The 22,902-nt window shown below is 45.7% G+C and overlaps 2 protein-coding genes across 5 annotated transcripts in view; one reads left to right on the top strand and one right to left on the bottom strand.

Moving 5' to 3' along the window:
• Nucleotides 1-13,288, bottom strand: part of TTK (TTK protein kinase) — a 131,653-nt gene extending 118,365 nt beyond the window's left edge. Inside the window, exons 1-2 of one of the 4 annotated variants that reach the window (XM_088471699.1) lie at nt 13,082-13,288; nt 28-179 (exon numbers count right to left, since the gene is read on the bottom strand). In XM_088471699.1, coding sequence (XP_088327825.1) covers nt 28-179; nt 13,082-13,224 — 295 coding nt within the window. In that variant the 5' untranslated portion in view covers nt 13,225-13,288. Of the gene's footprint in view, nt 1-27; nt 180-4,463; nt 4,510-4,590; nt 4,745-13,081 lie in introns of those variants that run through there. The other 3 variants (XM_088471716.1, XM_088471706.1, XM_088471726.1) reach the window with 3 other exon arrangements.
• A 27-nt stretch (nt 13,289-13,315) lies between these two features.
• Nucleotides 13,316-22,902, top strand: part of ELOVL4 (ELOVL fatty acid elongase 4) — a 40,737-nt gene continuing 31,150 nt past the window's right edge. The window contains exon 1 of the mRNA XM_088471738.1: nt 13,316-13,647. Coding sequence (XP_088327864.1) covers nt 13,575-13,647 — 73 coding nt within the window. The 5' untranslated portion in view covers nt 13,316-13,574. The remainder of the gene's footprint in view (nt 13,648-22,902) is intronic.

Below are 22,902 nucleotides of genomic sequence, written 5' to 3'. Positions count from 1 at the left end.
CTAAAATATTTCAAACATGATTCTCACCCGTCGTGTCTGCGGAGGACTTTGTGAAAGCCAATTCATCGGTTAGATTATCCTCATTACCATACTTCGTTTTGAAGCTTTTAACTCTGTCCAAGATGGAGGCGATTTTTAATTTCCGCTCACTAATATCTTCATCATCCATTTTAAACAGGCTAAAAATTACAAAGTTAAGTTAAAATCTATTTGCAGTTAAAATTATGCACTACCTAAACTTTAGTGCAACTGGATGTTACATGTTCCAAAATCTGAATTGCTCTAATACAGGGCTTCACAAATGTTTGTAAAATCTAGGAGCCAGTTAAATTGGCATGCACAGAATAGGAGCGATCGACATATATGAAAACTTGCATAAACCACCACACATGACCCTTCAGTGCCCCTCAACCTCCCCAAATGCCATCAGACCACCACACATGCCCCTTCAATGGTTATCAGATTATGCCACAAGCCCATACCTGCCTCCAATTCATATTATGCCACACCCTACTGCTCAAATACAGTTTGCCACACAGTATGACCAAAATACATAGTATGCCATACAGTATGACCCAAATACATAGTATGCCCACATTCATACACATGTGGGATGATGAGTTATACAAGTACATAGGATGATACATGTGTAAATTTGGGGAGGGATGGCGGGAGAGGAACACTTAGGAGCATATTCAATTACCCGCAAAAAGTCGAGTACGCTTTGCATGCCGGACTTTTTGCCGTCATCGCTGGTTTTCCATGCGAAAACGTATCGCTCGCATCACCGCTTATCCCCGTATTCAATTAGAAAGCGCCGAAAACGTCACCCGGCGAATTCGGAACCAGCGAAAAGTCCTGTCAAAAATGGGGAAAATAGTTTGTACCCCCTGAAAAACTGCAGTAACATAGGGGGATCACTATAGAGGTGTTCTAGAACCACTAATAAAGCTAATCGGGGGGGGGGGGGGGGTGTTTCCCAAAGCTTACTATTAGCGTTTTTGCATAAGTGGTGAAGAATAGCATTAAGCAATAATTTTTCAGTAAAATAACTAGTCCCAGCAAATTTAGGGAACATGAAAATGGGGGCTAGCAAATTTTAAGGTGAAGTTTTGAAAAAAACGTTAAAAATCCACCTGCAATCTTAAAAACACCTGGGGCATACTTGGGGACCCCCCTCTGGAGTCTATTTAGCTAGTTTTAAAGTTTGTCCCCAAACTTTGTTTTTCTTTACCCCCAGAACAAAAGTACATTTTTGGGGTGTTCTTTAGGTTTTTTTACAGTTTACCTTTGGGGGTCTGTCCCAAGGGTGCAGGGTAGTTCCCACAAGTTTCCACCTCAAAACCCCAATTCTGCACTTTTTTTCAACAGCTTTCATAGGCGAATCTTTTTCGCCTATTCCAATGCATTTACTTTCCGCACCAGCGAAGAGCCTTTGAAATTGAATAATGGGATAAGTTTTCGACGGGCGAAGTGACGTCACCGGCAAAACTTTTTCACCGAAAACGGCTTTTTGCACCTAATTGAATATGCCCCTTAGGGAATTTTATCTGACGAAGGAGCAAAGTGCAGATGTTTTACTAATTAAATTACAGTGGGACAGTACTGGGGGCAAGGAGGGGGTTAGGGGCACGCAGTACTGAGGGCAGTATTTACCTCCTCCTTCCTGCTGGGAGCTCAGCATGAGCTGCAGCCTCAGCTGGTCATTCAGCACCAGGGTGTAGAGCTGGCACTTGGAGATGGCAAGTGCCAGCTCTCCCTACGCTGTGAACGGGCCGACCCGGCTACCTGGTTACACTGCATCGCAAGCCGGGTGTAACCAGTGTTCAACCTAGCCCTTTTTCACACTGCACAATAACCTGGGCTGCTGCGTGTTCACATGTAATAACCTGGGTTATTGCTGGCAGTGTGAAAGGTGTATTGTTCATATGTCAGTAGGGAGCCAGGAAACAAACAGAAGTTCCTGACTTGGTCACATGTATTGCACCTTAACAAAAGCAGTCTACTCATGCAGCAACACAAAGCAATAAACAAACTGCAATCACTTTCATGAAACCTACAAATAATATAAAAGGGAACTCAAGCCAGATTAATATATTAAAATTATTGTCTTGATGTTAAAACCATTACAAGTTGATCAGCTATCTTCAAACTATGAATTTTAGTGGTATCGTCCTTAACTCCTACAGGTATTCATTGGACTTTTACAAGCATTCAGATATTAACAAAAGGCAATAGTCAGACCCTAGGAGCAGATTCAATTAGCTGTGAGGTAACATTCTGAACCTCTTAAGCCAAAACTATTAAAAGAACTCAATTAGCCACAATAAAGCGATAACTTGTTGTGCGTTAAGTTACTGCACTTATCGTGTATACGCACGCTCCCGTTCTTCAATGGATTAAATTGGAAAAGTAGCATTGCAGCAGTCGCCCGATAATTCATGCTGTATTTCCTGCGATAAGTGTAGGTGAAAATGGGAAAATCTAGTAGTACCCCCAAAAAAAGGCAAAGTGATAACAATATAGAAGTGTATTAGTGGCCCTAATTAGTTTTTGGGGTTCTTAAATTGTGTCAAATGGTTGTTATATGCATTTTTTTTCCAAAAACAGTCAAATAATGTAGGGAATTTAATTCAGTGTGATGTTGAATAGCCGTGGGAGGGAGCTCCCGAAGCTATTCAATACAGCACGCTGTTTGGGCGAGTAAAGGATATCTTCTCGCAACCACCCCTGGGGATGCGAGGAGAAATTCGACAAAAGTGCCTGGCGTGCAGCTGTTTTACTGCTTAGCGCTGCGCTAACAGCCGCGCGTCCGACATGTTAGTCAGAATGCCGGTTCTCACGCCTTAACACCCTTGTTAAGTCACGAGAACGTGTATTGTCCGACATAACAGCGCACTGAATTAAATAGCTCCTGGCACTATTCAATTTGCGTTGAATTGAATTCCCCCCAATGTTAGAAAGCAAGCGTTTTTGGCAAAATAAATGATCTACTTAAACTAGGGGTGATAAAAATCCCTATATGTATATATTTGTGTCATTTAAAGAAACACAAAAAAAAAAAAAACACCTTCAAAACACACCTCTAAAGCTGCATACACACACATCGATTTAGTTAATTAACGATTTTAGTAAACTATTTTCTCCCTTGAAAAAATGAACTAAAATCGTTTACTAAAGTTGTTCATTTACTATGATCATTTAATTGTAATGAACGATTTTTTAGAACTACAAACGATTTTTGCATATTCCCTTACTGAAAGTCGTTGAGTTGACAAGTCTGACTGAACTACAAATGTGAACACGCATGAACGAAAATCGTTCACCGTTTGACTCAGAAAGTGAACGATTTTTTTAAACGATATCGTTTAACGATAATCGTGTGTATGCACCCTTACACCTATATGCAATCTTAAAAACACCTGTCCTATTTATAGAGCACCACCATATACCGATTCCACATCTTTTAACCCATTTCCCTGCACTTTATAAACCTAACATGTCATTATTGGCCAAAATAAGCTAATATTTGCCTAATTAGTAATTGAGAGTGACAGTGGTTCTGAACCAAGCCCTAACATTTCTATCCTAAAATAGGGATTTTCACAAACTTATCACCTGCTAGAGGTGGTGAAAACTAATTTGCGATAAATGCTACATATGCTCTTGATACACCTTGTGTAACCGCTAATAACATTTTAATAAAAATAATGATGCATTGGAGATGGATCTTTCCAAGGGATCAAACTACAACGTCCATTCAAACTATATGGGATACTGATCTGCCCATATCTACAGTAAATGTAGAATACAGTTTTAGCCATCAGAAAACCTAATAGAAATTGAAGGGAAAGCTACCAGACTACTAAATTGCATTACTTACTACAGTGGTAAAGAGAATTTCCCTTTAATGGAACCAGAGCTGCGATTTATCTACTGCAAAAATAAACTGCATTCTTAAGCTGGGTACACACTGAGACAATGTCGGAATGATATGTCGTTTCCGCCCTAAATCAGAACAAAATGCCGGACGAATCGCCCAGTGTGTACAGCCAATATGCACGCTCCCACAGTGGCATGCGGCATCCTCCGGTCAGGCATGCTGCCGTCCAACCGGACAATATCGCATGCGGCCCCGTTGCAGGTAATGAAGGACAGAACGCGGGATCCTTTGGTCATTCATTGCATTGGTCTAATGTGAACCCACAATACGATATCTTAGCCAGTCAGGCCGACATATAGTACTGGTCTGGTACACATCACTCAGTGTGCTTTGCTGGGGGGTTGGGGGTATGGCTTACTTTGGAGCAACAGCCCCAGACCATATAGGAATAGGCTGAACTCTGTTCACTTGTTGGTTTTTCAATCTATGTAGCTACTTGTACATTTTGTACTGCTTTGTATAACAAATGAATTCGCTTTGGCCTCAGATTCCCCCATGCAAAGAGGAAAGCCATGCTTACAGAGATAACGCAGCAACCACAGGCCCAGGGAGACATCCCTTTAGTTTATCCCGTACTTGCGTCCCTTCACAGAAGCGGAGCCAGCGACGTACGGCTAATAGCAGCAGTAATACAATGTCACACCTACAGGAGTCACGAACCTGTCCGTCAGCACCGCCGTTACTCTCGGTATGACACCCGGTGACGCCGGTAACGGAGAGAGCTCCCCGCGCTGTCACGACGCAGACAGCTGAAGCACATACAGCCGCCGAAGCACAAGTTTGAAATTTGCCACATCCGCAATGCTGAGCCGTGATTGGTGAAAGCGAACGGAAAAGGAAGTGACCAGCCAGGCTTCGCGCTGAGTCTCCTGCGGCCATGTTCGTGCAGGGCAGTATTTTAGTCTGCACTAGCATTACATGTGTTACACAGTGTAATAATAAACCTTTGATTTCTAGTTAGAAATTAGAACAAGAATTGCACTATTTCAGTGTATGTTGCTTTTAATAATATACAACATAACATTGTATTACATTGTGTGATCACAGTATACAGCTTTTAAAGGTTGTGTATAGATCCCCTTCAGTTAATGTACCTGGATGTGACATAGACAGAGGGTGGAAGTGCGGTTCCATGCCTTTCAGGGCCGGTTCTAGACATTGTGGAGCTCAGGGCGAAAGTTCACAGTTGCGCCCCCCCCCCACAAAAAAAAAAAACTTTTATAGATGACGTTCCTCTGCACGCGCTGAAAGCACATGTGCTTGCAGAACACCCCCAATTCATCAATCTGTGGGGCGTGCCCAGCACTTATGAAGGTGCTGGGCTTCCCCCAAGCTCTCCCCTCGTGGCGAATAATTACCATGTGCAGTAATGCGCCTTACACAGTAATACCCTTTATAAATACACTATGCCACACGCAGTTATGCTCTGTATAACACATTATGCCACACGCAGTAATGCCCTTTATAAACAAATTATGCCACACGAGAGTAATGCCCTGTATAACACATTATACCACACGCAGTAATGGCCTTTATAACACATTATGCCACACGCTGTAATGCCCTGTATAACACATTATGCCACACGCAGTAATGCCCTTTATAACATATTATGCCACACGCAGTAATGCCCTGTATAACACATTATGCCACATGCAGTAATGCCCTTTATAAACACATTATGCCCCATGCAGTAATGCCCTTTATAAACACATTATGCCCCACTCAGTAATGCCCTGTATAGCACATTATGCCACACACAATAATGCCCTTTATAACACATTATGCCACACGCAGTAATGCCCTTTATAAACACATTATGCCACACGAGAGTAATGCCCTGTATAACACATTATACCACACGCAGTAATGGCCTTTATAACACATTATGCCACATGCTGTAATGCCCTGTATAACACATTATGCCACATGCAGTAATGCCCTTTATAACACATTATGCCACACGCAGTAATGCCCTGTATAACACATTATGCCACATGCAGTAATGCCCTTTATAAACACATTATGCCCCATGCAGTAATGCCCTTTATAAACACATTATGCCCCACTCAGTAATGCCCTGTATAGCACATTATGCCACACACAGTAATGCCCTTTATAACACATTATGCCACACGCAGTAATGCCCTTTATAAACACATTATGCCCCACGCAGTAATGCCCTGTATAACACATTATTCCACATGCAGTAATGCCCTGTATAACACATTATGCCACATGCAGTAATGCCCTGTATAGCACATTATGCCCCACGCAGTAATGACCTTTATAACACATTATGCCCCACTCAGTAATGCCCTGTATAACACATTTTGCCACATGCAGTAATGCCCGTTATAAACACATTATGCCCCACTCAGTAATGCCCTGTATAGCACATTATGCCACACACAGTAATGACCTTTATAACACATTATGCCACACGCAGTAATGCCCTTTATAAACACATTATGCCCCATGCAGTAATGCCCTGTATAACACATTATGCCTCACGCAGTAATGCCCTGTATAACACATTATGCCACACGCAGTAATGCCCTGTATAGCACATTATGCCACACGCAGTAATGACCTTTATAACACATTATGCCACACGCAGTAATGGCCTTTATAACACATTATGCCACACGCAGTAATGCCCTGTATAACACATTATGCCACATGCAGTAATGCCCTGTATAGCACATTATGCCACATGCAGTAATTCCCTTTATAATACAGTATCCCCAATTCAAATTACGCCACACATTAGTCCCTTATTCATGTTATGACACACAGTGGTACCCCTTTTACACAATGCCCAAATTTAGTGCCCCTTATACAGGGCCGGTTCTCCCGTTACGCATGGTACGCAGCTGCGTAAGGCGCCACATAGTGAAGGGCGCCTCAGCTGCGTAACATGCGGGCCGCGGTGCAGACTGTGTCTCTGTGACACAGCTGCACCGCGTGTGTAGCGCTGACCGGACGGAGTTCAGTCAGCGCTACACAGCACAAACACACACCCGCCGGAGCCGGCAGCTGTGTGTTTGCTTTAGCAGCTGATGAGAGTCTGACAGGCTGCTGCTCCCACTGCCGGAGCCGGACATCTTCCGGCTCCCGCAGTGGGTAATGGGAGTGACGCGTCACTCCCATAATGCAAAGCGGCAGACGGAGGAGCTAATCTCAGCGGCGGGACCAGGAGCGGGTGTCAGGTAAGTGTTTTTCTTTTTTTTTTTTACTATGTCTCTACTGCGGGGGGGCGGATTACTACTGGGGGCACTACAAGGGGGGGACTACTGGGAGCACTACAGGTGGGGAAAACTACTGGGGGCACTACAAGGGGGGAATACTACTGGGGGCACTACAAGGGGGGAATACTACTGGGGGCACTACAAGGGGGGGACTACTGGGGGCACTACAGGGGGGAAATACTACAAGGGGGGGACTACTGGGAGCACTACAGAGGGGGAATACTACTGGGGGCACTACAAGGGGGGGACTACTGGGAGCACTACAGGGGGGAATACTACTGGGGGCACTACAAGGGGGGGAAATACTACTGGGGGCACTACAAGGGGGAGAAATACTACTGGGGGCACTACAAGGGGGGGCACTATTACTAGGGGCACTATATAATGGGCACTGCATAGGGAGGTACCACTACTGGGGGCACTGCATGGGGGGGAGTACTACTGGGGCACTACATAAGGGGCTTAAGGGGCACTGCACTGGGGGGACCACTACCGGGGGCACTGTAAAAGGGGCACTGCATAGGGGGGGGGCGCCAAAAAAATACTCGCTTACCAAAAAATTTGGGCTAGGGCCGGCCCTGCCCTTATACACAAGGCCCACAGTACTGAGTAGTAGTGCCCCTAATACAATGCCCACAGAAGTAGTGCCCCCTATAGTAGTGCCCCAGTAATAATGCCCCCTATATTAGTGCCCACAGTAGGAATGCCCCCTATAGTAGTGCCCAAAGTTGGAATGCCCCCATTAGTGCCCCCTATAGTGGTGCCCCCAGTAGGAATGCCCCCTTATAGACATGCCCCCAGTAGTAATGCCCCTTTATAGAAATACCCCCTTATAGACATGCTCCCAATAGTAATGCCCCCCTATAGACATGTCCCCAGTAGTAATGCCCCTTATAGACATGCCCCCAGTAGTAATGCCCTCTTATAGACATGCCCCCTTATAGACATGCCCCCAGTTCTAATGCCCCTGTATAGACATGCTCCCAGTAGTAATGCCCCCTATAGACATGCCCCCAGTAGTAATGCCCCTTATAGACATGCCCCCAGTAGTAATGTCTCCAGTAGTAATGCCCCTTATAGACATGCCCCCAGTAGTAGTGCCCCCTTATAGACATGCCCCAGTAGTAATGCCCCTTATAGACATGCTCCCAGTAGTAATGCCCCCCTATAGACATGTCCCCAGTAGTAATGCCCCTTATAGACATGCCCCAGTAGTAATGCCCCCTTATAGACATGCCCCCAGTAGTAATGCCCCCTTATAGACATGCCCCTAGTAGTAATACCCCATGCCTCCCTTCTGAAAAATAGTTGGAAAGCCCCCATTAGTGCCCCCTATAGTAGTGCACCGAGTAGTAATGCCCCCTTATAGACATGCCCCAGTAGTAATGCCCCTTATAGACTTGCTCCCAATAGTAATGCCCCCCTATAGACATGTCCCCAGTAGTAATGCCCCTTATAGACATGCCCCCAGTAGTAATGCCCCCTTATAGACATGCCCCTAGTAGTAATGCCCCCATGCCTCCCTTCTGAAGAATAAAAAATACAAACACAATACTTACCTTAGGCCCTGCTCCTGCGTCCGCTGCCGTCCGGTCCGACCACGGCTCCACCACGGATCTATGAGAGAGACGTCATGATTTCATGACGTCCCTCCCATAGTGCTCTATGAAGGAGCTGGAGCTCTGGAGTGAGCTTCGGCTGCCTTTGCAGGGAGGGAGCCGGGTGCCCGCTGATAACAAATATCAGCATCGCGCGCGAACGCGGAGGGGACCGGCGCTGTTTTTTTTTTTTTACCTTCTGGGGACTCAGTGGCGCCCTCTAGGGGCCAGTGTCCCGGGCGACTGCCCTGTTAGCCCACCCCTAGAACCACCACTGATGCCTTTAAGTACTGTTACAGTAGAAACATGAACGCTCACCATGCTTCGGGCATGGTGGCATGTTCCGATTCGTTCGCCACGAGCTATTATTCCCAATGTCTACGTGGATAGTAAATGATGACATTAGGATACATTTACTGAAGGGGATCTACCCCCTACCATATTTTAAACTAATGATGCATACACACGGTCAGATTTTTCTTCAGATCTGAACGATAACGAAAAATCGTTCAATCATTCATATCTGAAGGAAAATCTGACATGTGTGCAATGATGAAAGATGAATGGTGAACGTTCCCGATTTCCATTCATTTTAATACAGTCAAAAATCTTTCAATCATTCAATCGTTTGCAAATCATTCAACCGTTCATCTGACATATCTGACCGTGTGTATGCACCATAAGGCAGAAGTGTACTAATGCCTGCTAATATGAGGTGTTTTCTCATTTTATTAATAATTGGCTTCTGCTTTAGTCATATAGCTGTCTGCCACTTTATTTGTACATTTGGAAACAAAAACTATGATACAACACTTTCCTGTGTAAAGTTTCCACTTCATGGATTGGAGTCCCTATATGGCTCATCATATATTACTGAATCTGTATAACTAGGTTTACCATACTATCCCTTTAAACTGGGACATACATGAGTTACACAGGTTCTGTAGCTGGCTGACTTCACCTGGGTTTAATCAGCCACAGAACCTGTGTAATTCATGAGTGTCCTGGTTTAAAGGGATAATATGGTAAGCCTATGCATAGCTAAAGTTGAGTACACACTATACAATTTTGGGCCACCCTCTGAAATATTGGGTCCTTGGCCTGAGAATTGATTAGTGTGTTTGTTGCACCAGGGCTAGATGGTCAGTCGATAACCCTTCGGATCTGAGACTGACATAGTGTGTGCTGCACGTGCTATGTCAGTCCTGTTGGAAAGGCATTGTTCGGAATTTGTCGCAATCCTGCATATAAAAAAACATCACCTCAATGATCTGAAGACCATTGAAACAAAGTAATTATTGTGTATTGTGTACGCTTCACATTTGGAGCCTTATTAAGAGATAGACGCTGCTGTGTCTGCTTTTGCATCTGTTGCTGGAGTCGTGGCTGCAGACCTCCCAACTGTCCCACATTCTGCGGGACAGTCCCGTTTTTCTTGGACTTTCCCGCTGTCCCACCTGCAGGCCGCAGTGTCCCGCTGTAGGGGGGAAGCATGCAACGCTGGTGGGCACACCTCTTACTGATATAAATGGGGGTGTGCCGCTAGGCCATGTCCCTTTTGTATAGGCCACACCCCTTTTCGGGAACATGCGTGCCTTTGGCGCGTGCATATCCTGATTTCAAATCTTCAAATGTTGGGAGGTATGTGGCTGTGATAATATGCAAATGCTTGTTTCAGTCTTCTCGTGGTGTCATAGACTAGCTTTTGTCTAGTCGTTTCTCAAATCTGTCAGTTGTGTACTTAGCTTTAGATGTCTGCGTTTGTATTACTAGTTAATAGACCCGGCATATGCTAGGTTACCTCACCCCACCTGTACCGCCCTCTTCCTGCTATACTTACCACCTGTTGTAGGGATAGCCATTGAATGGTTCACCATCAACGATTCCAAAATAGATTTTCATCGATGGCATGAAACCATTGATGTGCATCAAATTCCCGGTATCTCTACTGTGGGACATGGCGGGCCAATAAGGAAAGGGCAGGGCTAAGCAGCATGAAGGGAAGGCTGAGCTAAGAAGATAAAAAAATCAGGGAAGTGAGTAAGACCAAGCAGTGCAATGTGGATGGAGCTAAATGATGTGCATCTGCATCAGGTAAAAAAATTGCTATGTCCCTGCCATTGATTGCGAACCATCAGATCTCCACCATCAGTGTCAAACCATCGATCATTGCTAACCATTTATGGTCAATGGCAATCCCTACCCTGTTGCCAGTGCAATTGTCCTCCTCTCCTCTCTGGTGGTCTGACCTGCTCTTGCACTGTGAGTCATTGAAGGGGGTGCGTGCCTGAGGCTATGCTAGTGGAACTAATTGATGGCAGTACAGAGTAGACTGGGAGCCATTTTGGCTGTTGTAGGGTAGGGTCTGGTGCTTGTGGACTGCATCAATGCACTGAGGACACCAGAGGAGAAGACTGCGCAGCTTTGGCGACCATGCGTAATAGCACATACAGCAGGACGGACCTGCTGTAAAAGCCACAGTGGGTTCTAGTGTCTGCTGGTTTAGGCAAATGTGAGGGAGACAGAGCACAGTGTGGCTGATCTCCTTCCCACACAGGTCATCTTAGATTAATTTCCTGAGTGGGTGTAAATCAGAGCCGGACTCTGCAGAGTCTGTGCATGCGTCTTTTGTCGGTATTGCTTTTGCGACTTTATGCAAACACAGCTACAAGCCCTTCCCTGGTGTCCAAGGGTGCATCTAAGCGTGCAAGAACTGAGAAGCCCACTTTGAGCATATTTAGATGCTCAAATACTGCTTGGTGCAGTAGATGCAACCATTGGTGGCACCATTAAAACTTGTACCAGCCTCATGCTGAATACTTAGGGGTAGATTCAGGACTGCTATCAGAAATGGCACCCCCCTCCTGGGGGGATGGGGCAGAGGTGGGCAGATCTGTGGATAATGTGGATAGAGCATCAACTAGTGCATAAACCAGTTTAAAACTTCTCAAACTTTGGTCTGTGGGGGTTATTATAACATGTCAATCTATCATATAATATATGAAACTATACAAATACAGGATAGAATTTCCCCCCGGGGGTCCCTAAACCTAACCCCCCCATCCCCAGGCTAAGTGTTCTACTTACCCATCAGAGGACGATTGGGATGGCGAGGGTTGGTGTTCCGGCGTCGGGATTAAGATAGGTGTCGGCATTTCTTCGCCTAACTTAAGTCCCTTGTTGGGCAGGACGAGTTGGGATTTAGACCGCCGGCATCGCGTCTGCTGGTCTATTAACTACACCCCTACTAAATATATAGGGAAAACAATGTTGATATATATATATATACATATATTGAAACGAGGCTGTAGTTTATTGCATCATCAGCTCATCGACGTTTCGGGGCCACATGCCCCTTCATCAGGATGACATCTTTTAATATATATTAAAATAATGCAGATCCACATACACTGAAAAAGCCAGATTCACATAGAATACACTGAAACACCCAGATCCGCATAATAAGTGCAGGACAGGGAGGGCTGCACCTATTAGGGGCACAGGGATGGCTAGACATATGAGGGGTTGCACAGGGCATGGAAGGCTGGCTGGACTGGGGGGGCACATGGCAGAGAAGGCTGGCTGGACTAGGTTAGGAGGCACAGGGCAGGGAAGGCTGGCTGGACTAGTGGGGGGCACAGAAGGCTGGCTGAACTGGAGGGGGTACAGGGCATGGAAGGCTGGTTGGACTAGGGGGGGAGGGCACAGGGCAGAGAAGCCTGGCTTGACTGGGGGGGGGCCTGGTTTCTCTGGGTACCTGGTTTCTCAGCTGGCGCAGCCATTGGCATGGAGAAACAGGGCTGGCGGCACTTTGAAAATGGTGCTGGAAGTGAGCCAATCACAGCTCGCGGGCCGTTAGCCAATCAGGATTGGACACTCCAAATTGGTTGCCGTTCTGCGAGCTCCGATTGGCTCATGGCCGACGCCATGTTTGATATGTCACCGAACCCACCAGCGCACTGAAGCAATGCTCTGCTATGCAAAGTGCACATTACTGCACAAGGGGAATGCTTAAACTTGCATTTGCATATTATCACACTCAAATATCAGTGAGAAATTGCAGCCGAGCATGAAGCGTGTGCACTTCTTAATCACGCCCTGATGTCAGAAATGTATACATTTAGGCCAATAAAGATTCCTTTTTGCTGTGAATTGCTGCGTTATGAATCTTTATTTATGATCACAGTTAATAATAAATATGCCCCTAAATCTATGTACTAATATTTTTCTGTGGTTACTTAAAATAATGTAATTACATAACAGAAGAGCAAACAAAACGAACTACATACAACAAAAATGTTAAACTGAAAGGGAAATTCTGTCCAACCAGGAAAAAAAGTGGAAACACTGTTGCAGCTGTAATCAAACCAAGGGGAAAGACACCCAACTGGAAACACTGAGTACAGTGCACCAATCCCTTCCTGCAGATCATGTGACCGCTGCTGCTGCTGCACTCACAGAATGTGTACACCCCCTTTGAGGGCAGTTTAACGCGCCCGGATCATTAGCATACTGTCCAATCCCGCAGATGATGATTGGCTCCTCCACTGTCTGTAGATCAGTACTTTGAATGCGGCTGTAACCACGGCAACCGCGTCACGTGTGCGCGCCGAGCTGTCAGTTGGCTGAGAGGTGGCGCAGTTTTTCTCATCCGCCATCATCATCCTCGGTGTTGTTACCCGGCTGCTGTACACGCCATGTCAGCCGCATCTCGCTGACCCCGAGCTTCTGTGCGGGATTCCTGGACCGAACTAGTCGGTGCTGCTGGGTAGAGGAGGAAAAATGGTGCTGAGTGCTGTGTCCGAGCTAATCAGCAGCGCGCTGCGCCTGTACACCTGGGGCTTGAGTATCGCAGGTAAGGGAGAGTGCGCGGGGCCTGGAAGGACCCATCCCCAATGTTGTCCACCTCACCCCACCGCCTTCTGTCCTGTGCCCGGCAGCCGCCCTCCGGTACAGCTGGTACATTAGTTGTGGGGGTGGCCACTGCCATGAATTGTCCATCGGCTTGCTATATAAGCCTCATGTAATGCAGGGATCCTGAGAGTCAGGTGTGTGAGCATGATAGACCCAACACAATCTCCCTTACATCCATAGGTGTGAACTCCAATGATTTAATACATAGGAAATTACCTATACGTTTATATCTAACAGCATGTAGCTTTGCGTTATCCTCACACTATTCATTAATATCTGACGTTTTCTACAACATGTCTACAAAAGGAAGAATTGCTGGGTATGAAAGGGGCACATCATTCCCAATTGGCCACAAAGCCATGAACTGTGCACTGTATGCATTAAGCTATGTGGAAGTCAAATTTAGAAAGTACCTACCCCTTTCTACATACAGTACTGTAGAACAGGTTGTTTTTTTTAGATTCTATTGGAATACTAATGTATTAATATATAGAATTATTATTTTGCGCATGACTAGTGTCAAGACATTTTATTGCATTCAATCAAAAAGCAGCATTCCCTGACATTCATTATGTTTTCACACCTACTGCTCCCCATTATGTGATTATGGACCTCATTCAGAGCCGCTCGCTCTGAATGAGGGCGGCCGCTTTTTTTTTTTATAGCTGGCCACCTGGCCGCTCGCTAAGCCACAGCTTTTGCGAGCGGCCAGGTGATGGTTGCGACGGCTTGCGACGAGACCCTTGTGGTAGGATCTCGTCTGTCGCAAGCCCCAGTGAGATTTTTGCTCAAATAGAGCTGGACTCTCACTACTGACTTCAGGAACGCCTCAGTTTCGCCAGCCACCCCCCCCCCCCCCGGCCTACAAAACGGGGCGAGCTGTCGATCAACATCGACAGCCGCCCCGTTTGTAGCGAGCCCCGGAGCGAGTGAATTTCTCACTCGCTCCGGGCCTTGCGCACGCGCAGTGCCCCACCATCGACCCGCTTGCGAGCGGGTCTGAATGAGGGCCTATGTGTAGTATAGCACCAGAAGCAAATAATCAATCACAATTGTGAAGGTCCGCTGAGATGGTTGTGAGGACCAATAAGAAGCTGAGAGCTCTGTGCTTGCAGCATCTTCTGGGTCTACCACAAGGTGGACATGAAAAGCTGGCGGTATACTGTGCAAATAGAGGAGGCCCTGGAAAAACTTTCAGCATGTGTCTTCCTATAATGGGAAGCAGCAGACACGTTAATGGGAGTGTCACTTTAATTTACTTTTGTGTGTTCAGTTTTGAATTGGGCAAACTGTAGCCAATCAGCTCTTTAGAGTGTTCACCCCTGTGGAAGGCTATGATCGGGTTCAATGCAATTAAAGCGAAGTTCGAGCAATGTGCCGATGTGATGGATTTGGAGCAGAGGCCCTGGCACCTAAATCCTTCCCTAAATTGTGGATTTTAACTCTCAGGCCCATAGGGGTGCATACTAAAATACATTACTTAGGAGCTGCTGTAAGCGAGCACTGAATCGCAGGCATTGCTCCATATTGAATTGGCACCAACATGTCTGAGGTAGTGTGATTGTGCTAGTTAAGGCAGGGCTGCATGTAACGGGCAGTGTCATGATGTGAGACGTGAATTGGGGACAGGCTGAAACCTCATATTTACCATTAAATTGACACTATACAGGATAATTCTGTCTCTGAGAGTTGAGTGAGATCATTATTTGCTTTTATCACACACATAGGTTGCCAAATCAGACGCAATTGGCTTCTCATGCTTTGCTTCACTGCAGTCTATTAGTGAGGTTGAAAGACGCATTTTATACCATTATATATAATGATCCCATCGATTTAAATTAGTATAATTGGTGTAGTTTTTGACCATGATGCTGCAGTGACAAGCCATTTACCTGATATTGTCTGCAATTCATACATGCAACTTATTATTTCTAAATGTAAAATGTAAGTATTTTCATATTTGGTTTGCAGTTGTGAAGACACAACTCTGCCAGACAAATGTTTTGTTATTCAGAATAAAGAACTCCCAATATAATTTTATATTTCCTATACAAAGTAATGAGTAGGTTACCCTTTGCCATGAGAGTCCTAACAGTGAAGCTAATTGAGACCTAGACGCACTGTTGATATTCGTGCAAGTGGCCGATGGTTTTTGATCTGCACACACGCAGGAGCCGCACTTCGCATGTGCAGATCTACTGCTGCACCGTCTGACACAGTGTGGCGGCAGATGTCTGGTGAGTGAAGTCTGCAGCCGTTTAAAGGCGGGAAAGCGGCCCTGTTTCCCGTTTGTGAAGCATACAAGTGTCTGCTTCGTCAGATGCAGAGTCCCTGGCCTCGGTACCGAGACATTCTGAGTAACCCTAAAGTTACTTAGCATGTCTGATGGTTGTGATTGTGATCCAATATTTCGGACGCATGCAGCGGTTCTAAGAGGATACTGGTGGGCGTCTCAATTGAAAATATTTACATACCTTCTCAGATGAGCTGCTACCAAAGATGCAGCAAAGATCACTCCTACGTCCACCTCTGAATCAAGCCCTGTATTCGTAGTACTGCTGATATGACAAGGTTACAACTTTCCCCCAGCTGACAATATAATCATTATGGGCCCCATTTAGTGTTCCTGCTAGCTTCTTGATTGGGTAGGAGGTCGATCAAGAAGCAGAGCACATATGCACACGTCGAATGAAGGGGGTGTGGTCTCGCGGCATTCCACCCTTTCCATCATTCACGCCATTTGTTCACTGTCTGTCACTGTGATCAGCGGGGGTTTCTCCATACGGGCAGGACGCATTTTAGGGTTTTAAAATTGGGGCAATTCCCTATTTTACAGATGATTGGAGGAAAAAATCGTCAATGTATGGGGTACACCAATAAAGTGATCGGAATCGATTAATCGGGTTGTATAACATGTTTTATTTCACTGACCAATTTGGCCTGTAGATTGGTAGTATATGGTAATGATCAGCTGATGTGCCGACCATTACTAGTAAAATGATGAGCCTTTCACGATTGGCAGATCTGTGTTTTCTGAAAATGATCTGAAAACTATCTTGAAATTGAAAGTCTCAAAAAAATAGGGAAAAATAAACGCAGAATCGTTGAATAATTTTTTTGTCTGATTGCTGATATATGGGCCCCTTTACACTCTTATTATTACAATAGTTTGCAAGTGTTTAAGCATTTACATTTTTTTTATAAATCCATTATATGTCATAATAGACAGTTTTTATTGGTATTTATCATATAGCATGTTTGTGTTTTTGCATTTTATTGATGTAGCTCCTCATATTTGGATGTGTTCCTGGGCTGAGTAGATGACAATTTAAAGTGCATACTTAGGGGTATATTTACTAAAGTGCAGATTTACAAAGGTGGAGATGTTGTCCATAGCAACCAATCGGATTCTACTTATCATTTATCTGGTACCATCGAGAAAATTACATTTAGAATTTGAACGGTTGCATAAAACAGTGCATACCCAAGTAATATTGTTGTTGTGTTTAGTTTGTACGGTGCCACATTGCTCTGCAGTGTGAAATGAGGCATACTGTAAGTATAAGGGAACAAACAAGCTTGACACAATACATGGAAATGTGATAATAAAGGGTAGGAAGGGCCCTGCTCACGAAAAGAAATCTAATGTATGAAATGAATTCTGTTACCTGCTTGTGGGTGCAAAGTTCTAAACAGGAACTGGTTATAAAGATATATCATAGCGGTATAAAGGAGTTTGTGTGTGCGACGGCTTCAAATTCAAAACTGTAAATAACTCTTTAGCTAAAATGGGTAATTGGTGTACTAGCTAGGCTGTTTCTGCCGGGTGCCACGCCCTGCCCGATTTGAAGACGCTGAAATGCTTCCTGCCCTTATGGTGGCACTCCACCGAGACAGCCGTCCCCATCCGTGGGCCACAATGTTCCGCAGGAGCGAAAGTTCTGGTGACAAAATCACAGAGTAAATAGATGCTATACACATCTATTCACACTGCAGGGAGAGCTTGGGGGCAGCCCAGCATCTACGTGAGTGCTGGCCACGCCCCCTACAGTGATTAAAAGGGGGCGTGTCTCAAGGACATACCCCCTTTTCTAGTGGCCATGCCCCTTTCCGGGCACACACAAAGGAGTGTCTTTCTATAATAGCCACCATGCCAACCCTAGAGTAAACACTAGGTAATGGGTATATAAAAACACATCCACACAGTGTAATATGTGCACACAAATACAATGGGACTTTAATATGTGTACACTATTATATGTTCTAATCTGTCCTTGCTCTAATGATCAATTTTCAAAGCTGCAATGCCTATATATTTTGTCTGGCAGTAACTAGAAGATCATTGTAGAAGATGAGGGTACAGTAATATGAATGTTTATACCTTTCTTCGCAGCCTATATGGAAGAAGTCAGTGTATAAAATAATGTAAATGTGTTGGGATTATGTACGGTTTTCATAAGCTCTTCCTAGAGAGCTTTGTCATCATTCAGAAGACGGTTTAGATCGTTGTGTTAAGACCTGAAGAATTTCCTTCAGGCCGCAGATAATGTCATTCTAAAGATTTCCTCTGGGAAATCAAATCTGGCTTTTAACGTGGGCAGTAGTAAGAATGTGTATTGATTTTGTTTATCTTGTGGAGCTTGGAGAAAATATATTGCACTGAAAATGTTAAAAGGCTTCTTGGTCAATGTCATAAGCTTTATGTATAGATGCATTGCACTGGAGCAATCCCTTTAGTTTGCCAGCTATTATGCACACATGTATCTGTTAGTAGAGAGATCCGGCTGCTTACTCATATTAAGAAGACATGTCACACCATTGTGGTGGGGTTGTAGTCTTGGTTTACACAATGAGATCTGTATATTTGAATTATTATTACCTGTCATCTGCTCCAGATAGCGGGCACCTCCGGGTGCCGTTAGCCGGGAGCAGCAGTTAAGTGAATCCTGACCTGTCCTGATTTTGTTTGGAAATATTACAAGATGTAAAAGCTTACTCATAACCACCAATGGGCTTAATGATAATACAGGTGACATCCTTCTCTCCGGTCACACTGTTACTCCTCTGCTCCTAGCGCTTCCTGCGGCAACTGCAGTAGTCTGATACTTCCTGTAAGTGGTTACAGGCAGAGGGCCTGATTCAGACCCAGACGCTTTGCTGCGCTCACTCGCATTGAGTGATTTTTCGCAATCTGCGCATGCGTATGACTCGCAGTCCACGTGCGCGAACTAGTCAGTGCGATGGGAAAGTGCTCGCCCGTAGCTCGCAGTCGGGCCGCTATTTTGAGTGACAGACAGTGCCGTTTGTGGGTGATAACAGGAGAAGGTGCTTGTAAACGGGGCTGTGGATGTGCGAACGCAGGCTTGCCCAACCGTCAGAACGGCGTTTAATGGGTGTGCATAATTAGCAAAGTAGCGTCATTACACACGTGACTGGGTTATATTTTAGCCTGAACTGCTCGCAATGTTGTGGTGGGAAAAAAGGCTACCACAAGCGCTGCGGGCAGCTCCGATGGCTCTCGATGTTCCCGAGTAATCCTTCAACTGCCGGAGATGATGTGTACTGCGAGTAGGCAAAGGGGCGTCTCTATACAGGTGCCAGCGCATAGTGCGGCCATTCGCTAATACTTAGTGGGCGGCTCTACGCGACGCAGTGCGAGCGCACAATTTTAAATAGCCGGCCCCTTTTAGCCAGCGAGTGGCCGCAAATAGCGTCCGTGTCTGGATCAGACCCAGAGGTCTGTGAGCCACCACCTCTGCCATCTTCAGAACTGGACTGACTTGTGTGTACACTGTCCCAGGTGTCTCCTCACATCATGAGGTAAGCTAAGCCAAGGGCATGAGGAGGCTGGCTGCCTTGCTCAGACTCTGGTGTCATTAAGGGGGCTTCATTATATAAAGGGGTATACGGAGCTATGTCCTATAAAGGGGCATGTTGGGCTGTGTCATATGAGAGGGGTATTCAATATGAAACGTTAACTTCACTGTCGAAATTAACGTTTCATATTGGAGTTTTTACCTGCGTTAAAGTATCTGGCGCGCGCCCGCTTATCCCCGTATTCAATATAAAATTAACGAAAACGGGAGCCTCCGAAGTTGGATTCGCGTAAAGTTACAAATTTTTCCTTAAAAAAATTGTAAGACCCCCCCCTAAAGTTGTAAAAACATGGGGGATCGCTATGGGTACCCCCGTTTTAGCCTTTAAATGAAAGTCGGGGATTTAAATAGCCGCAGCAGGTGTTTTTTCCCGACATTGAAGAAGTGATGCAGAAGAGCACTTAGGTTATTTTTTTCCTTTTTTTAAGTGGTCCCATCAAATTTGGGGAACATGAAAATGGGTACTAGCATATTTTGATGTCCCTAAAGTAAGTTTTTAAAAATTCTGCATTTGTGCACCTGCCGCTATAAATCTATTCTAGAAAACACCTGCCGCATACTTGCAGAATAGCCCTGAACCTATTTCCCTATTGTTAATCATTTTTTTCCCATTTTTTTTTTTTCACCCCAATTTTTAAATACATTTTTTGGGGTGTCCCTATTTTTATTTATTTTTTAACTTTTTTTGACATAGTTCTTTTTTAAATGTCATTCCCAGGGGTGCAGGCTATTTTTTTTAAGCCTGCACCCCTAAACCCCAATTCTGCACTCTTTTTCAACACCTATTCAATGGTGAAAGTTATCCCCGTTTTTTATCAAAGACTTTTCAAAATTGCTTTGAAATTGAATACGGTGTAAAACTAAAACCTGCGATAATGACGTCATAAGTGCGATATTAACACAAGAACGATGTTATCGCTCCCATATTGAATACCCCTATTAGAGTTTTTTTTTTTTTACAGAGTTTTGGCATATAACTGCGAATAAGGGGCACTGGGATATACTGTGGCACAGGGCTCGACAAATCCTCGGGGCCAGGTCGCCATGGTGACCAGATTTTGCTGCCTGGCTACCAGATTTTGCAGGGAGGGCGGAATTGTCCGCCCCAGAAGAGATTTGTGTCTGTAGTATTGTGGGAATCATTTCAAGCACAGGAGTCCATATGCTGAGAGTCTCCTGCGGTGACTGCTGTGTCTCTCCAGCCTGCGGTGGCTCCTCCTCTCCATCACAGCCTGAGGCGACTCCTCCGTTCACGGCCTGCGGTGACTCCTCTCCGTACCGGCCTGCGGTGACTCCTCCTGTACATCCCGGCTGTCTCCTAACTACGGCTGCATAGAGCTCTCCGGTAAGAGGGTCTATGCGTGGCCAGGGATTGCGGAGCGGCTTCAGAGGCATAGTGGTGTGCCCACAAGTTGGGGGAGGGTCTGGATGGTTCCGGAGGGGTGCTTTTCCATCGGCTACCCCCTAGTTGTGTGTCCATTGGGGTTGGTTGCCTGGGTGGGGGGGATGTTAGCTGCTCAGCAATGTGGCTGAGGAGGAATGGTTTTCCTGGGGGTACCATCTCATTAGTGTGGCTGTGGGAGTTGGTTGCCCGGTGGGGGGGGGGGGGGAGGGGAGGGGGTAGGTGCTCAGGACTGTGGCCCTGGGGAGGGAGGGGGGGGTTGTAGTACTTTCTGGCACCATTGTTTTATGTGCAAATGTGGTCTGTTAGTACTGGAGCTGCGTGGAGCAGGGGAGCTGTGCAGATCAGTGAGGGGGCCTCCATTTTACTGCGTCCATTTTGTGTACTAGTATAGTGTGTATAACAGTTGCATAACACACACAGCTGTGCTCCTCACTCACTCCCGTAATTTTTTTGGGTGGATGGTGGACTGGCTCCTACAATTTCATCCTGGCCCCTAGAGGCTTAAGGGGCTCTGGTATATAAAGGGTTATGTGAGGGCTCTCATGGCATATAAAGGAAATGTGGAAGGTTCTGATGGCATAAACGCTGCATGAGAGGGCTTTACTTTTAATAATGACATATAAAGGTGCATGTGGAGCAGATGGCATATGAGGGCCTGAAATCTGAGAAATAAAATGGTTTTCACCCTGTCCCCTTGTCACGGCCCTGCCAGGAATCTGAAAATGAAAAGGTGGTAACCCTAAGCAGCAGTCTATCCTATAACAGACATAAACTACATAAGGGCCTGATTCAGGGGTGCACACACCCATGTGTGAAAGTTCTGCAAACCCCTAGGACGCATGCTCAAGAAATAAAAGCCAAACACATATGAAGTACACTCACTGCTAAGCAGTTGGTTAAATTACATCCTTATTTACAAACGATTGCAGCAAGTGCCTCAGCTAATTCTAATACATTCATTTCACTTCATGTGTGGTAGGGTTCAAACATTGGTCCCATTCTCCCCTCAGCCGGGCCAGCTCACACTGCCCTCAGGCTGCCATGCTCTTGGGATTTGCACTCTGTGGAACGCAAACTGGAAGCTGTCATCTGCTTTGGCTAGCAGGCACTTCCGAGTGCCGTTAGCCGGGAGCAGCGGCTTAGCGTTTGCAGAGTCAATGAGTGGAGAATGTATGGAACCAAATTAGTGTTCATTCTAGCTCCGGCGGCAGGCAGGGCACCGGAGCTAGAGAGGGCAACCATGTGCGCGCGCGTCCTAAAAGGGGGCGTGGTCATGAAAAGGGGGCGTGTCTATAAGACGCGTCCCCTTTTCGTCATACTTGTGGGCGGACACGCCGGGCAGCCCCCAAGCGCTGAACGGGTCACCGCACATATTTCCACCAGCGGGACACTGCGTCCCGCGGGTGAAGACTGCACCCGCAGGCTGTGAGGGCAGGACGCTTTTTGCCCTCCTCCTGGAGGGCAGAGTGCTTTTTGCCCTCCAGAAGGAGGGCAGGGCGCTGCGCCCCACTAAAACAGCCTAGCGGGAACGCTAACCAAATGACAATAGACCATTTGTTCCCAAATGCCGGAAAACGGACAACAGTTGCATCAACCGGATTTATCCAATTTGTCCAACTCTCATACAGGTGTCTATGACTAATCATTCCCAAGACCAGCACAGCAATGATTGATCTCTGTGAAATGAATTTGAAGTGTGCCTTGTCAAGACTGATCTGTGTGTCCTACATCTGACCTGCTCCCATGTATCTAACATGACAGCCTTATGCCCACTATGCACTGGTCTTTTTTCAGAAGTTCTGTTTTACATGGTATTCAGACTCTTAGCATTAAGAATCTCATTAGAATAGAGACCATAAATAATAAAATATTATTTATATAGCACAACCAATTTAGGTAGCACCATATGGAGAAT

Source organism: Taudactylus pleione, unplaced genomic scaffold, assembly GCF_031769625.1.
Source record: "Taudactylus pleione unplaced genomic scaffold, aTauple2 ptg000015l, whole genome shotgun sequence".
Classification (NCBI taxonomy): Eukaryota; Metazoa; Chordata; class Amphibia; order Anura; family Myobatrachidae; genus Taudactylus; species Taudactylus pleione.
This window is presented reverse-complemented; position numbering and strand designations above follow the sequence as displayed.